The 16,286-nt window shown below is 38.2% G+C and overlaps 1 protein-coding gene across 4 annotated transcripts in view; it reads left to right on the forward strand.

The window, feature by feature from the left end:
• Positions 1–12,221, forward strand: part of PDSS2 (decaprenyl diphosphate synthase subunit 2) — a 163,457-nt gene extending 151,236 nt beyond the window's left edge. For 2 of the 4 annotated variants that reach the window (XM_050951412.1, XM_050951410.1), the window contains one exon: positions 10,537–12,221. In XM_050951412.1, the coding sequence (XP_050807369.1) occupies positions 10,537–10,695 (159 nt within the window). In that variant the 3' untranslated portion in view covers positions 10,696–12,221. The other 2 variants (XR_007774119.1, XM_050951414.1) reach the window with 2 other exon arrangements.
• The last annotated feature ends 4,065 nt before the right edge of the window (positions 12,222–16,286 follow it).

Genomic DNA, 16,286 nt, shown 5'->3' on the forward strand with positions numbered 1-16,286 from the left:
CTCTATCTACCAAACTTGTAATCTCATCAAAAAACAGTATCAAGCTGGTTTGAGGATCTATTTTCCATAAACCTATGTTGATTGCATTAATCACATTCTTTATTGAGTCCTGTATCAGCCATTCCATTATCTTGCCCAGTATCGATGTCAGACTGACATGCCTATAATTACTTGGGTCATCCCATTTACCCTTCTGAAAAATTGGCATATTAGTTGTTATCCAGTGTTCTGGAAGCTCCCCAGCACTCCTAGCCTTTTATTGAAAATCAACATTAATGGTTCAGTGAGCTCCTCAGCCAGCTCTTCTAAAACTCTTGAATGTAAGTTATCTGAACTTGCAGCTATAAAAATGGCTAATTCTAGTGGCTTCTGTTTAACATTCTCCTGAGGTACTAGAAGAATGAAAAGAGTGTTGACATTGTATGATGAGCCTATATCATCTGTGTTTTCCTTAAATATTAGACAGAAATATTTACTGAAAAAGTCTGTTTTCTTCATTAGTATTGATAATTCTACCATTTCCACATAGTAAGGGACCAATAGCATTGTTAGGATTCTTTTTGCTCCTAATATATTTTAAGGACTTCTCCTTATTGTCATTGGCCCTGCTGGCCATAGAGTTCTCCTTGCACCACTGTGCTTCTCTTAGCAATTTTCTAGAATTTCTAACTTCTGAATATATATTCAGTACTATCAGCTTCCCCTTTCTTCCATTTGTTGTGTGTATGTATATTGTGACAGACCCTGACCAGTGGGATACAGGAGTCTGGTAGAGGGCAAATATACTGGTCACTGGATGAGTAGTTTTCTGTTCCCTGAGTGACCAGAGCAGGGGCTGCACTAAAGTAATCAGGAACCTGCTAGAACCAATTAAGGCAGACAGGCTGATTAGAACACCCGCAGCCAATCAAGGCAGGCTAGTCAGGGCACCTGGGTTTAAAAAGAAATTCAGTTCAGTTTGTGGTATGCATGTGAAGAGCTGGGAGCAAGAGGTGCAAGGAGTTGAGAGTGAGAGGGTGTGCTGCTGGAGGACTAAGGAGCACAAGCATTATCAGACACCAGGAGGAAGGTCCTGTGGTAAGGATAAAGAAGGTGTTTGAAGGAGGCTATGAGGAAGTAGCCCAGGGAGTTGTAGCTGTCATGCAGCTGTTACAGGAGGCACTATAGACAGCTGCAATCCACAGGGCCCTGGGCTGGAACCCAGAGTAGAGGGCGGGCCCGAGTTCCCCCCAAACCTCCCAACTCCTGATCAGACACAGGAGGAGTTGACCCAGATTGTGGGTTCCACCAGAGGGGAAGATCACTGAGGTGAGCAAATCTGCCAATAAGCACAGGACCCACCAGGGTAGAGGAGGAACTTTGTCACAATATCTATATATTTTATTTTTTACAGCTGCCTTTACTTCCCCTCTGAACCAGTTCTGCTTTTGAACCAGTACAGCATTCTTTCTTGTTTGTGGGACTGTGACTTTTTGTGCATCTAGTAAGGTGTTCTTAAAAGATTGCCAATTATCATTCACATTTTTCTGATAAAATTCTTCTTCGCGGCTGATTTGATGCATAATTATTTTTTTTTTAAATTGGCCCTAGTGAAGCACCAAGTATACATATTACTGGTCTGGATTTATTCTGTGTGCACATTTTAAATGCAATAAAGTCATGATCACTTGTACCTAAGATACCATTAATTTTTATTCTGTGATCGCTTCCTCTTAATCTGTTAGGACAAGGTCTAATAATGAATTCCCCATGTTGGCTGCGATGCTTCTTGAATTAGGAAATTGTCATGTATAATGTTTAGAAATTCCAAGGATGTTTTAGTACTGACAGCATGAGACCTCCGGCATATGTCATTCAAATTGAAGTCCCCCATGATCTCACAGCTTTTTTTCCCTACTCATTATAGATTGGTGCTTCAGGAGGTGGTCATCCTGTTCCCTAATGTGATTTGGTGGTCTGCAGACACCAACTAAAACCCCATCTTCTGTTTTATCTGTTAGGACATTGATCCATAAGCATTCAACATCATTGGGTGCTTAAACTGGGGAATATAGAGTAGGAGTGGAGAGAGATAAGAAGGATGAGGTAATATCTTTTTATTGAACTGACTTCGTGAGAGAGACAAGATGTGAGCCACACAGAGCACTGTCTTCAGATCTGGGTACTGCAGAGTTTCACAGCGAAATGCAAGGTGGAACAAATTGTTTAGAATAAGTAGCACATATTCTAAGGGATCATTAAAGGTAGAGTGGCTCATTAACACTTCTGCAGTCGGTCTTAGGCTATGTCTACACTATGCACCTTTCAGTGACACAGCTACGCTGCTAAAAGGCGCGCAGTGTAGCTGCTGTTTGTTGGCAGGAGAGAGCGCTCTAGCCGACAAAAAACTTCCACTGAGTGGCTTTAGCTTTGTTGGCAGGAGAGCTCTCCCGCTGACAAAGCGCTTTTTCACACTGGCGCTTTTCTTCGTAAAATGTTGTCACTCAGTGGTGTGTGTTATTTTCCACACCCCGAATGACAAATGTTTTACCAACCAAAGTGCAGTACAGACAAAGCCTGTCTTACCCCACCCCCATTTTTGTCCTCTGACTATATGCCTTACCCTGATAGTGATAGACTCAAGGAACTCAATCTATTTAGCTTAACAAAGAGAAAGTTAAGGGATGCAGTCAGGGATCACAGGTCTGGGCTCTTAGGGTGTATGTCTACACAGCAAAGAAACCTCCAATTGGTCCACACCAGCTAACTTTGGCTTGGGCTGCAGGGCTGTTTCATTGCTGTATAGATTTCTGTACTTGGGCTGGAGCCCATACTCTGGGATGCTCCCACATCACAGAGTAGAGCCCAGGCTCCAGCCCGAGCCCAGAAGTCTACACAGCAATGAAACAGCTCCGCATCCCAAGCCCAAGCTGGCTGGCTTGGGCCAGCCATGGGTGTCTAGTTGCTGTGTAGAGATACCCTTAGAAGCCAGTAAATTCCAACCTGTCACCTAGTGACCTGTTAATAATCACCAGAACTACAAGTTCAACACTGATCGAGGACTCCAGTTCTGGGACCTGACTGGTGGAACTCTGGAGGTCCCAATTTCTTCCCTGTTTCTATTTAAAACAAGCAGAGAAACAGGAAGTTGTCCGTGCACCTGGGTTTCCCCTGCTTAGGACTGTCTCCCCTGAACTATCTGCTCCTACTCCCTGACTCTGATCTCTTGGTAACCTGATCCTGCCTGAATCCTGACACTTTTTCTGCCCTCTGGCCTGTCTCAGACTCTAATCTCCCAGTATTCTACCCGGCCTGGCTCCTGACACATGCACCAACCATAAGGTCAAACCTTGGTTGTGACTGTGACTTGATTATAGTCTGTAAGTACCTAGATGGGGAACAAATATTAGATAATGGGCTCTTCAATTTAGCAGACAAAGTTACAACATAATCCAATAGCTAGAAATTGAAACTAGACTGAAAATTCACACTGGAAATAAGGTATGCATTTTTCACAGTGAGGGACAATCTACTATGGGCTGTGGTGGAGTCTCCATCATTGGCAATTTTAAAATCAAGATTGGATGTATTTGTAAAAACTCTGCGCTAGGAATTAGTTTGGGGAGATTCTATGGCGTGTGTTACACAGGAGGTCAGATTAGATGTTCACAATGGTCCCTTTGGGCTTTGGAATCTATTAAATTAAATTGGCAATATTGCAAGAGGATGCTAAAACCATTCAAAATAAGAGGTTTCCTACTTTGTTTTAAGTTGTTGAACTTTGTGTTCTATGCAGGACACTATAATTATTTGACTTTTAGGTTTTTTTTAAAAATGCCTATTCCTCTATCAGCCCTTGACTGGATCATAATGTAAGGTAGAAAAGCTATCTAATCTATTTAGGCAGGCCTCTAGTGAGACTTTGATAGGATAGAATCCACTCCAATGTTGTCTTAATTAAGACACAAACAAGTGTCTGACTGTTAGTGTAAATATTGGGTTGATGATATGCAATAATAAGACCATCACTAACAGCAACTTGTGGCACTGTATTAAAAGTACAATAAAATGAAGTTGCATAGATTTTTAAAGAGACATACTTTACTTCCTAGTGTCTGATTTTAAAATCACTCCAGTGTTAAAACTACTGTACAAAGCCTATCAGGCTAGCCTATCAGACAGAGGACACAAAGAAGAGTTGTTGGCGTGTTGTTTTCTGAAACCTCTAAAGAACATACACACTTCATCAATGCAGATAGATAAATGATTTCCTGTACATGTTAATAAAATATGCTGTTAAAACAATGTTATAGCTGGAGTGACTGCTAAAGCAAGATTTCATAACAATTTCATTCGAACTTCTTTTTTGTTTTTCCAGATGCTAAAAATTTTTTTAAACTTTCTTCTTTGAGGCTGAAATTTTCCAGACTTAGTCTCTGCCCATATGTTACTTTTTTCTTAAGTTTCAGGGGGAAAAAACTCATTTATTTGAGTATGAGATGGATAGAAAAGAAATACCACCCTACTGTTCATACTTAACATTTTATTAATATACTTTTGTACAGGGAATTATATCACTGTAGTTAAAGATTCAGTTATCTTTATTTTTACTGTTATTTTACAATGCAAAACGTATGTTAGCAAATATTGGGCAAGCTACGCTTAGCCGTCCAATTCAAGTGACATCCTATTCTGTATACTACCAGGAAAGGCAAAGGAAAGTTTTGGATTGTAGCAGTTTATATATTATGAAGTGAGGCAATTAAAATAAATAAATGATTGTCCAGCTCCCATTTGGGGAGGAAAGAAGAGGAAGAGCTTAACCGTGTGTCAAGCCACAAAAACAGATCGAATATGTAACAGTTAATGCTGAAACATTCCAAGATGGTTGAAAAGCAAAAGGAGGGCAAGGTAGAAAATTAATCTAGAAAAAACATGCATAGGTGCCATTTCAAGATACATTTTAGCAATCTAAATATCAATGTTTATTGAGGCAGAATGTTCCCACAAGAGAGAAAACAAATTTAGAAAAGCTAGCAAAGAACACTGGAAACGCTTAATGCATTAGTCACTTGACCACTGATCAATTTAGGTTTGTTTTGTTTCCGCAAGTACCATACACCTCAGATGCAAACAGAATGTATTGGCTTAGTTCAGGATTAGTGGAAACTCATGATCTTTGAGGAACTCAGACCTGAACAGGAAATCTAATTACAGGATCGTTCTCCTTAGATATTGTTCACAGAATCTTCTCCGAACTTGTTTGCTGACATCTTGTCCCAGAAAATACATGAGATCATAATTAACTGAGTTTGACAAGAAAACAAATGTTAGGACCTTAATATTTTCTTTTCATAAAGCTATTTAGTTTAATTCAAAAGTTCTTTCTTGAACTTTAGACTTTACATTGTTACTCAGAGTAAAAGAACAAAATATTCACATCTCCATACAGTCTCTCTCCCAAAGCTGGGAGAAGTCTGTTCCTCCACATGAGTCTGGTTGGGTCAGAATATTTACCAGCAGTCTTTTCTCCTAGAAGTCCTGCCCCTTACTTAAAAGTGGACCTTTCTAAACATTACAAAAGAAATAATTAAGGGGAAAATCTTTCAATAAACTTGATAGGCTCTGGATCATCCCCACCTGCTGGAATACTTATGATCCTTTCTCTTGCAAATATCAGAGGGTAGCCGTGTTAGTCTGAATCTGTAAAAGCAGCAAAGAATCCTGTGGCACCTTATAGACTAACAGACGTTTTGGAGCATGAGCTTTCGTGGGTGATGCATCTGAGGAAGTGGGTATTCACCCACGAAAGCTCATGCTCCAAAACGTCTGTTAGTCTATAAGGTGCCACAGGATTCTTTGCTGCTTCTCCTGCAAATGATTTTCTGGTTCTCCAGTGTCAGCAATTTTTTTAATAAAAAATTATTATTTTTGTAGACTTTTTGCATAAGCTGTTCCTTCCAAGAGGAATCCAACATAAATGCTCTGGGTGGCCCACCACGTCCCCTACATTTTGTGCTGTGGCTGACAGCTTTCCTAATCTCTTTTTTAAAATTTCACTTTACATATGCCAGTTTTATCTTGAATAGACATTTTTACAGGGAGGACTGGGTGGCTTGAGTGACTGGAATAAGGAATATTGATTTTTTTTTTTTTCACCACTAGATCACTGGTTCAAATCCAGCTGAATCTGATAATATCCAAAGGTGGTTGCCATCTGATAGCTGGCCAGTGCCCTATGTGAAATGCACTGCCAGTTTCAAAAGTCTATTTCTCACTATGTGAAACAACTATCATCACAACTGGCACACTTTTGACAAGTCATCAGAGAGGCGGGCATTGTTAAAATTGTTAGTCCCAATGTTGAATATCCCTTACATTTTAAATGTGCCCTAATGCTGAAAAAACTAATGCTACAAAGTGAAAGTAACAATGATTAGCATTTCATCTTCTGTGAAGAATGACCTACTGATAACATTACATTTCCACTACATGCATCTGAGGAAGTGGGTATTCACCCACGAAAGCTCATGCTCCAAAACGTCTGTTAATCTATAAGGTGCCACAGGATTCTTTGCTGCTTCTACTGATAACAGTGTTTGCTTGGTATCCTGGATTTCACATGTATTCCACTCAAGTACAGAATTCTTGTAGTTTCAAAATCTTGCTAGCTCATAAGAATACAGTTGGCGGGCACTGTAAGGTAAAGCCCACGGTTAATCAAAACGTACTTGTTTTGGTCCATACAGATGTCTTTGTGACACCTGGCTATCCTGACATCATGACTTTGGATGGAGCAAATCTCAAATCTACCCTGCCTGACAAGAAGCAGAAATCCAGCCTGATCCAATTTAACCTGCATTCCAAATGATCTCCTTTTCCTTCTGGTTTCTTAACCAGGGGCTGAAAGGGGGATAGGATATGAATTGCACTGATATTGGTGACTGGGGTAAAGGATGAACCAGCATGGAGTCCAGTTGTGGAGACTAGCTGGAAGGTAATACTGGTGGCACTGTGAGTTGAACAGGAAGTGGAAGGCAGGTGGTCTGCCAGGAGAAAGGGGATTATGGGGTATTGCTCTCTTTAAAAGAAGTAAACAAATGGGGTTCTTCTATGAGGAAAATAGGAAGGAAGGTTATTTATTCTCAGTGCCTTGTTGTACATTGAGGATAAGTTAACTTGGGCAGGTTTTTTTAAATTATTATTTTTCTAATGAACACACACAGCCATCTACAGAAATAACACTTTGGGCTTTTTGAGCTCATTAGATCGCAAATGAAGCAGTCAAGCTTGGTCAGTATGTGGGTACCTCTAAGGAAAACCCAAGGTGCTGAGAAAGTAATTCTGGCAATTCAGTGGGTGGCACTCTTTCCTTCAAATCTGTTTTAAACCATTATCCTAACATGGTGTTCTGGAACACTGAGCTGTCTTTTGGGTGAGATTTAAAGGTGGGATCCCTTCTGTTTGTGATCTTAAAGATCTTGTGGCACCTCTTGGAAGAATAGAATAGCCCCAATGCCTGGGCAATATCCAGTTTGGGTAATTGCATTTTATATATCTAAAGTTTCCCCAGTAGTTTTAATACAATGGATACAATATTCACTTCCAGTCCTATTCTGTAGTTCAGTGTTTGGTTGTGCTGTGTGCTCTTACAGTGTTGAGTATCACTGCAAAGATTCCTGTTTTTCAGTAGTGAGTGAAGTGATCCTATGAATAGAGAGAGAAAATATTCCATATAAAGAAATATGACAAAGATTTGTATTTTTAATTTGGAAAGGAAGTTAATGAGAAGGAACATGATAGAAGCATACAAATTAATGAATAGCACACAGAAGGAAAATTGGCCACTTCTATTTATCCTGTCTCATAATATCGGAAACTCCTGTTTTCCCATAATACAAAATTGAAAGACATTAAATTTAAAACTGATAAAAAGAAGTTGGAACTCCTTGCTGCAAGTCACTGTTGAGGCCAGAGATTAGTGTTTATATGAATAACAGATATTCCTAAGAATTTTTAAAAGTTCTTAAGGACTATAAGCCATCATCTTTCATCTTGGCCCCATGAGCCAAATAACTGATGGGGTTAAGAAGAAACTTACCCAATGAGCTGGTTATGCTGTTGTTACCCTATCTGGGGTTTCTTTCACCTTCTGGAGCATCTGGTAGTGGATGGGTCTGATCTGGTATGTAATTCTTATGTGAGTAGTTTGTAATAAGCTTGGTATTCTTTTGGTTGCAAGGCACTGTATACATATAAAGTAATTATACATGGCATACCTTTGAATGGGTTGAGTTCTCACTCTGCCTTTAACAATGTGCAGACCCTATGTTAGTTTCCAAATTCTCCCCCTTTCTGGGGTTTGGCTTTATTAGTACCCGAAAACCAATAATAGAATGTAAACCTCAAACTAAGCTTCCTCTCTGAGCTTGACTCTCCCTAAAGTTTCCCTGCAGGATTTCTTCTTTCTGGTCCACTGTTGCCAGCAATCTCCTTCTGCATCTCTGATACCCTGGATAGTGTTGATGAGCTTCAGTAAGTCAACACAACTTTAGCATCATCATGCAAATTCTAACACCTGCTCATAGGCTGAGTCAACCGAAGAACCCTTCTATCCTGTTAAAATTACTCTTTCTCACTAGAGACTCCATCCATTCGTCATAACTGTGGATATGTGGATGATTTACACATATTGGAAAAGGTGTTGAATAAACAGTACAGTGCACTTCTGCTTCAGGAGAAGTACTTCTCCACAGCACAGTACATGAAAACGCTAACTTAAGTGGGAAATACATTTTTTATGAACTGGGATTTGAACACTAAAGTACTATAATATGCTTTCAATTGATTTCATTCTCAAATACATACAATGAATCCACTTTAGTAGGTATTTAGATAAGAAAAGTCAATCATTTATATATAAATACAACTGCCTATATAAAATGGATGACTTACAGTTCTGGTTCTCAAATATTTCCATATCATTTAAACTAGATGTGTTAATGTTATATTGATGTAAGTAATAGAAGTGATTTGTGGTGACGTGTACTGTAATATATTGCAGTAAAATTTCCTTTAAAAGATTTATTTTGCATAATAATTTTAGATACAATATTAATATGTATTTAATAAAAGCTCTATATTTGATAGGTTGATCCAATGACAATGAGACACTACCATTAAACCATGTAGAATACATTAAAGATTGTGAAGCATTCAGATACTGCGGGGATGGGGGCCATATAAATACCTAAAGGTACGTCCACTGCAATTAGACACACAGCTGACTTGGGTGAAGGGGCTGTTTAATTGCTGTGAAGACCTTCAGAGTTAGGCTGGAGCCCAGGCTGTCGGACCCTGCAAGGTGGGAGGGTCCCAGAGCTTGGTCTGCAGCCTGAGCCTGAATGTCTACACCATAGTTAAATAGCCCATCAGCCAGAGTCAGCTGGCATGGGCCAGCTGCAGGTGACTAATTGCAGTGTAGACATACCCTAAGACAAATAGATAAGAGACCTGGGTTTGATTCCTGTCCTTTCACTCATCCAGCTGTTGGATTGGGATTTCTGTGAAGATTACATATTAAAGGCAATCAAACAATAAAAATTTGTATAAATATAGTTTCACCTTTTTCTGGTGATGCTCTCAGGATGCTCTTCATCATAAAAACAATTTTAAATACATTTTAACATAAGACCACTTTAAAGAACTTCCACAAAATTTAAAGTCTCATAAAGAGCATACAAATGTTGCCTGACATTCTACCCAAATTTTGCACTTCTCTCCAGCAGTTTGCCAGAAAATGTCTATTATCCCATGGAAACTTTTCCTATTTAATACAATGCAAATTGGAGCTGTATTCCATCCTCAAAGTCACCATCCCTACTGAGTGCATTGAGTTTACATGGTAGAATTGATGGCAGACTTGGGTTTAAGTTGTATTTTACTGAGGTAATTTGCTGTTGTCCACTGTAACGAATTTTAACATATAATGAGCAAACAGAGCAATATTAATAAAATATATAAAAGATGGAGACATGAGTGCATATCCTCCTTAGTCTGCTTACAAGAAATCTGGAATTATATATTTATGAACTATGAAAGTATGTATTTATAAAATATATAATATATATCAAATATGAAAATGTGTATTTATAAATCCATTTGGACCTGTGATACCCACATATGGAGTACAAGAAAATAAGTGCTTGGTGAACATGTTGGCTTAGTATATTATACAAAAATTTTCTGGTTAGGGACAGGTCCAAATATGTGTAAACCTCCAGTCTTTGTTGCGTGCATGTTGTAAGTCTTAGCATTTTGAATTATCAGGAAGTAGTGTTATAGTTTAAATTGATTGAGGTTTTATTGTAGTTAGGAGCTGAAGTAGAGCAGCTTAATATTTGCGAATCATATGAGAGCTTTTCTGAGTGATTTGATTTTAGCTGCCCTCTTTACCTCAAGGTAATGGAAATACTGAATTCTTACTGTTATCTTTAGAAATAATTGTATACGGAGTATAGTCAAAACTGATTTTATTATGCATGTGTTTTCTAACAGTTGCAAGAAGCAATCAAGGCTGGCAAAGGTGTGACTTCAGCTATTGACCTATGTCATTACCATGGAAACAGAGCACTGGAGGCCCTGGAGTGCTTCCCTCCCTCTGAGGCCAGATCTGCTTTAGAAAACATGGTTTATGCTGTGACCAGATTTTCATGAGATATAATTCAAAAAATAAACTGTTGTTCATTTGAAGAAAACAACTATATGGATAGTGGCTGGGACAAGGGAAAAATATCCTGTATTTTTAAAAGAACTAAATTTGTTAGTTGCTTTTTTTTTGGTCGTTTACTGCATTGCTGAATGAACATGCATTCTTTGGAACTGCTATAAACAAAATTAGAGGGAAAAGGTCAAACAGTTTTCACTTGTCATGCCAGAAGCATACTTGAGGCTGCACCAGTAGAAATAATTAATGAGACTCACTTCTGTGACCTCAGCAAATGGACAGGAAATAAGTCCTTATTGATTGGACATAGCCAGGGATGGCGCCAATGTGGTGGCCTGTGGTTTTCCTGCACTAGAGAGGACGGGGGGGCCTGAAGCTGCAGGTGTCAGGAGAAACACTTTCTAAAATTGCCAGAGAGAGGGCTGTTTAAGTCAAGAATTAATGTACCAATTTATCAACACGAAGGGCAGTTCAGTGAATTAATGAGGAAAAATCCTTTATCTGTCTACATGCAGTTATGTCTCCTCACACTGTTTTTATGTATTCAAATGTAAAATTACTCTGTGCCTAATGATTTCAGTATTTGAGAAACTTGCTGAGAATGTGTGTCAAACATGGTAAGTAGGAGCCTTAAAATATTTAATCAAATATTAATTTGGCTCTGTAAAGAGAATCGATTGCCTGTGTTTTTATACTGTATATATAAAATACTTTGCTCTGGCTCAAAGATGAGGTTTTCAATGCTTTTAGGAAAAAAATCTTTTCTCCAGATCAAGCAGTTTGTTTCAACGCAATCTTACCCTAAATAATTTCCCAGATTTATGTGACACTTGTTTTCACTTCAGTCAAATAAATGTGAATTTATAATGTTCAGCATCAATCTTTTGGCAGAAAGGAGTGTGGAATAGTCTTCTGTTAGCACAGGTTTTTTACTCTTCTGAATAAATATATAGTACGTGAGAAGTTTTTTTTAACCTTAGTGTGTCGGATTTTAAATCCAATTACAGAAAGAATATAAGGTATATCTGAAGTCTGCAATTTGACACTGTCTCTAGTTTGTTCATAGGAGATTATTTTTGTGGTTTGCATGCATGCAATCTGAGAACTTCGTTGACAAGAAGGCTGAGTTTACATAAATGATCTAGATTGAGACTCAGCTACCTTTCTTCCTTCTGTGGTGTAATTACATCCCAATCTGGAGACAGCTAGCACAGCAAACAGATTTCATTACATCGCTCACTCAAACATTAAGTGGAGTTATTTCTGTTAAATTTTGCTCCTCCTCCTACCAAAAAAAAGTAAGGTGTCACAAAGCTTTTTTTTTTTATCATGGACCAGCATATTGCATTCAGCTGAAAGAAAATATAAAGCTACATATGTTAAAGCATTGGGTGGGTGGGTGTGTGCATGTATATAAGTTATATGCACACAGTGTACTTGCTACATTGATGTACTTCCTCAAAGTTATACAAGTACAGTTTCAATACCTTTGACAGTAAACTGAATTCTTAGAGCATTTTATTTTTATTCTTTTATTCTATTCAACTGTGTATAAATCATTACGTTTTGTAAGAGCCATGTGTTGCTTTCTCCTTACCATGAACCTACTTGTTTGTTTGTGTTTTTTTTTTTTTTTTTTTTATTCAAACACTTCATGGTAATTCAGGGGCTGATCCTGCAGGAAGCTGAGGGACTCCAGAGACATCCTGAGTCCTTTCAACACCCTTTGATTTCACTGACACTCAGTAGCATGGAAGAAACAGGCAGCATATTACAGGACGGGGCATATGTTTCTTTTCCTGAAAGTACAACTTTTATCAATATCTCTTTCGGAAGACAAATAAGCAAAACCAAATAGTAGTGATATTGTAGACTTCATTGGTTGAATTGGTGAAAATGAACAATCTCATAATACAGATCTACGATCTCTTCCAGTAACTAATTGAAAGCATGCTTTTATTGTTGTTTTGGATCCTTCAGGGATACCCTACAGGCAAAATATACGAACTATAGGACTGGAAGTGATAACCTCTTGGTCATCAAGTCAAGTTCCCTATCACAGGCAATCCAGTCATATAATCCTGTTCATAAATGTATCAAGCTCCATTTTAAAGCTAGTTAGGTTGTTTGGCCTTACTACTCCTATTTAAAGGCTATTCCAGAACATCTTTCCTTTGATAATTAGAAACTTTGTTCTAATCTCCAGTCTAAATTTTATTCATGGCCAGTTTATATACACTTGTTCTTGTGCCAACATTGTTTTTTAGCTAACAAAGTGGGATCAAAATTCTAGAGGAAAAGGTTATTCAGAAAACAAGGATGTTACAGTACCAAGTTTATTCTGAAGGAGAAATCCATGACCCCTGGGTCCCTTAAATAGCTAATACAATTTATGGAATGGGTTAGGAAAGGATATTGTGAGAGTCTGGTGAAAAGACTGTCAGAGCTAACTACTTCTTGAAATACTTCTTCCTTTGAGCTGCTTGTTGATTGAGAGACTGCACAGGTCTTAGCTTTGTATTTCATTACACACGGTAAAGATGAAGTGTCTGGAAGCTTCTGAAGAGTACAGTGGGCTCAAAACCAAACTTTTCTCTGACGTCAGAGCTGATGAGAGGAGGGGAAGGAGGGACAACAGAAGGGGCCCTGAGCTCAAGGGGTTCCCCAAAACAAATGTAACATCTGTGCAAATAAAATAAAATGGGAGGGATTGGGGACCCCAATGAACATGATGTACCCCCAAATTTCTCTCAAAGTGTCTGTCTGAGGTTCAACTAGTTGATAAGCAGCAATAGCAACCAGTGATCTGACCCAGTAGTGTCCTTGTTGGCAAATCTGTTGACAGCATAATTACAAACCACAGCCCTTTTGCATCTGTGAAAAGGAAACACAATCTGCTAAAAGAAAGAAAAAAATGGAGGGACTATCACAGAACAAGTCCTGCCCTGTCTAACATTTGGTCCAAGTTAAAAGGGGGAAGATGACCTTTTATTTTATTTATTAAAACAAAGCCCAAAAACTGGAGTACCATGTGCTCCACTCATTCTGCCTGACTTTAGGCACTGGTTGATCAAAGGTGTGTTCAGTGCAAACAGGCCCAATCAGCTCAGAACCACTGGAAATCCTTCACGTGAAGTGGAAGGGAAAATAATTAGGAGAAGACAACCCTCTCCCCAATAACAGCTAAAGGGAGATTCCCCACTCCAACATCCTCCTCACAAGGCTGGGGAAGAGAGAGAGTTCACAGCTCGCCCTCCCTCAGCCACCAGGATGGGAGCAGTTGGGGAGGAGGGTGGTCTCCCAGCCTCCTCAAAGAAGTGCCATTTTATGGTTCCATTAGAACAATAACTTGCCAATTGGATAGCAACTTCTATCCAGTGATCACAAGCATTAAAGAACTAATCTTCACAGCCTTGCAGTAAGTAGCTGTCCCCATTTTACAGGTGGAGAAACAGACCTAGAAGTTAACTGGCTTGCACTAGGTTGAACATATGTTGAACAGTACTGGTCCCAGTACAGACACCAGTATTTACCTTTCCAGTCGGAAAACTTAGAAATAACCTATGTAGATGAACTAGATAAAACATAATTAGCCCATAGACTTTAAATTATAAAAAAAAAGTTTGTGACACAATTAAGAAATTGGCAACTGATAGCAGAGGCTTCATACCATCCCTGTCTTGTGTCTTCAAGCGTTTGTGGTTTTGCCTGATTCTACCCAGAGCTCCCTTAAACTTGCATCAGAAATCAGTGACATCTTCTGTATTAGCCAGAGGAATGCTTTTGGTCTCTCAAGTGTAGGAGATTCCTTCTCTTCTCTACCTGTTTTAAATGGAGATTTGTATTTCTTCATTTCCTGTGTTACCATCTTCAGAATGTTCTTTATCAGAGTTTAACTGTGGAGGTGAAAAAAGAAACAGACTTACCTTTTCTCACTCCTTCAAAACAGAACCAGAGGCAGCATGCCACCTTAGTATTTACCTAATTATGGGAAAATAGAACAATCAGAAGGAGAAATGTACAACTCTATTTGCATGATGAAATTGCTGCAGTTACTATACAGTGAATGAACCATTTTTCAATATATTTTAGGGGACTGTGGTCCTTAGTTAATAAATAGAGTGATGGGGGAAGTGCCCCAGTAATAATTTTAATAAACTTAATTTCTCAATTAAATATAGCCCTTAAAAAAAAGTGGTTTTGTTTCCAGTACAAAAGTTTAAGATAAGCTTTCATATTTCACGGAGCTCCTTGACTTCAGGTCAGAAGAACAGCTCTGTGAAGTTCAAAAACTTCTCTTCCACCAACAGAAGTTAATCCAATAAAAGGTATTACCTCACCCAGCCTGTGTGTGTCGTTCCTTTTCATATCCTGAATACAATATTTTACAACTAGATGGTTGTTTCTTTTGGCATCTTGTGGCAAAATACTCCAGATGAGATATTCAGATTTAATTAAAAGCATGTACTGGATGCTGTCATATACAAAGGACTAATTAGCAAAAATCTGAAACAGTTAGGGATAGCAAAGAGAGTGATCCACACCCACATAATGGCATGAATACCTGTGTTTTAGAGAGCTTTACTTATCAGGTTTTCTGTAGACTGGTTTCTGCAAAGCAAGGGACATGATTAGGAAATGAACCATTTCCCATCTTGGCTCGTTTTGATGAAAGCTCTCCAACTTGCACATTGTGTCTGAGCATTTCTTCATTCATAGCATGTGCATAACATAAACTGCTTTCTGTTTGCAGCATTTCAGCTGTACTATTTATAATCTAGTTAAACAATGCCAACTAGAACTGATTTCATATGCAAATCACTAGCAATAATTTTGTACAATTACACTTAGTTGCTTGCATCATTATGTTCAGCACCAGCATAAAAAAAATGGATGTAGTGGGAGAACATTATTAAAAAAATGTGCGTTTTGTCTGCATTAATCAGACAGACTTTTCTCCAGCTTATCAAACAATTTTTTGTTTTGTGGGAAAATAAACTTCTTACATTTTTTAAAGTATATGGATAACAGAACTTATGAATGTATCTTCCCCCAACCCCAGCACACATACTATATCCATACTTAGTAGAGTTTTTTTTATATCTATGCACACTGATATAAAGTATATTAAGTTTCAGCAAAATATACTTTTTCAGGATGATCGGAGCTATTTAAAACTGGGGAATGGTTAAGAATAGGTGTATTCTCAACAGTAGTGTCAGTACTAATATTGCTTAAAGTTAGAGCTGGTCAGAAACATTTTTTGACAAATTTTCATGAAAAATAGTTCAATTTTCCAACCAGCTGTATTAAATATAATTTGCTTAATAGCATTAGTTACAGTTCTGTCTAGTTTTCTATTATAAACCCATGTTTTCACTGCTCATAACTTTTTTGGAAGTATATTTTGGCTGAAATTCTCATTGGCCTTGCTCCAAAAGTGATTTTTTGTTTTTGAAGTTGGGTAAAATCTGTTCACTTTTTTTAGACAGGAGGTTGAGAAAATCATACTTTTTTACTGCCATAAATATTTTTTAAAAAATTTAATTTGTAAAAAAAATTGCAAGTCAGCACTCTGGGT

Source organism: Gopherus flavomarginatus, chromosome 4 (assembly GCF_025201925.1).
Source record: "Gopherus flavomarginatus isolate rGopFla2 chromosome 4, rGopFla2.mat.asm, whole genome shotgun sequence".
NCBI classification, from domain to species: domain Eukaryota; kingdom Metazoa; phylum Chordata; order Testudines; family Testudinidae; genus Gopherus; species Gopherus flavomarginatus.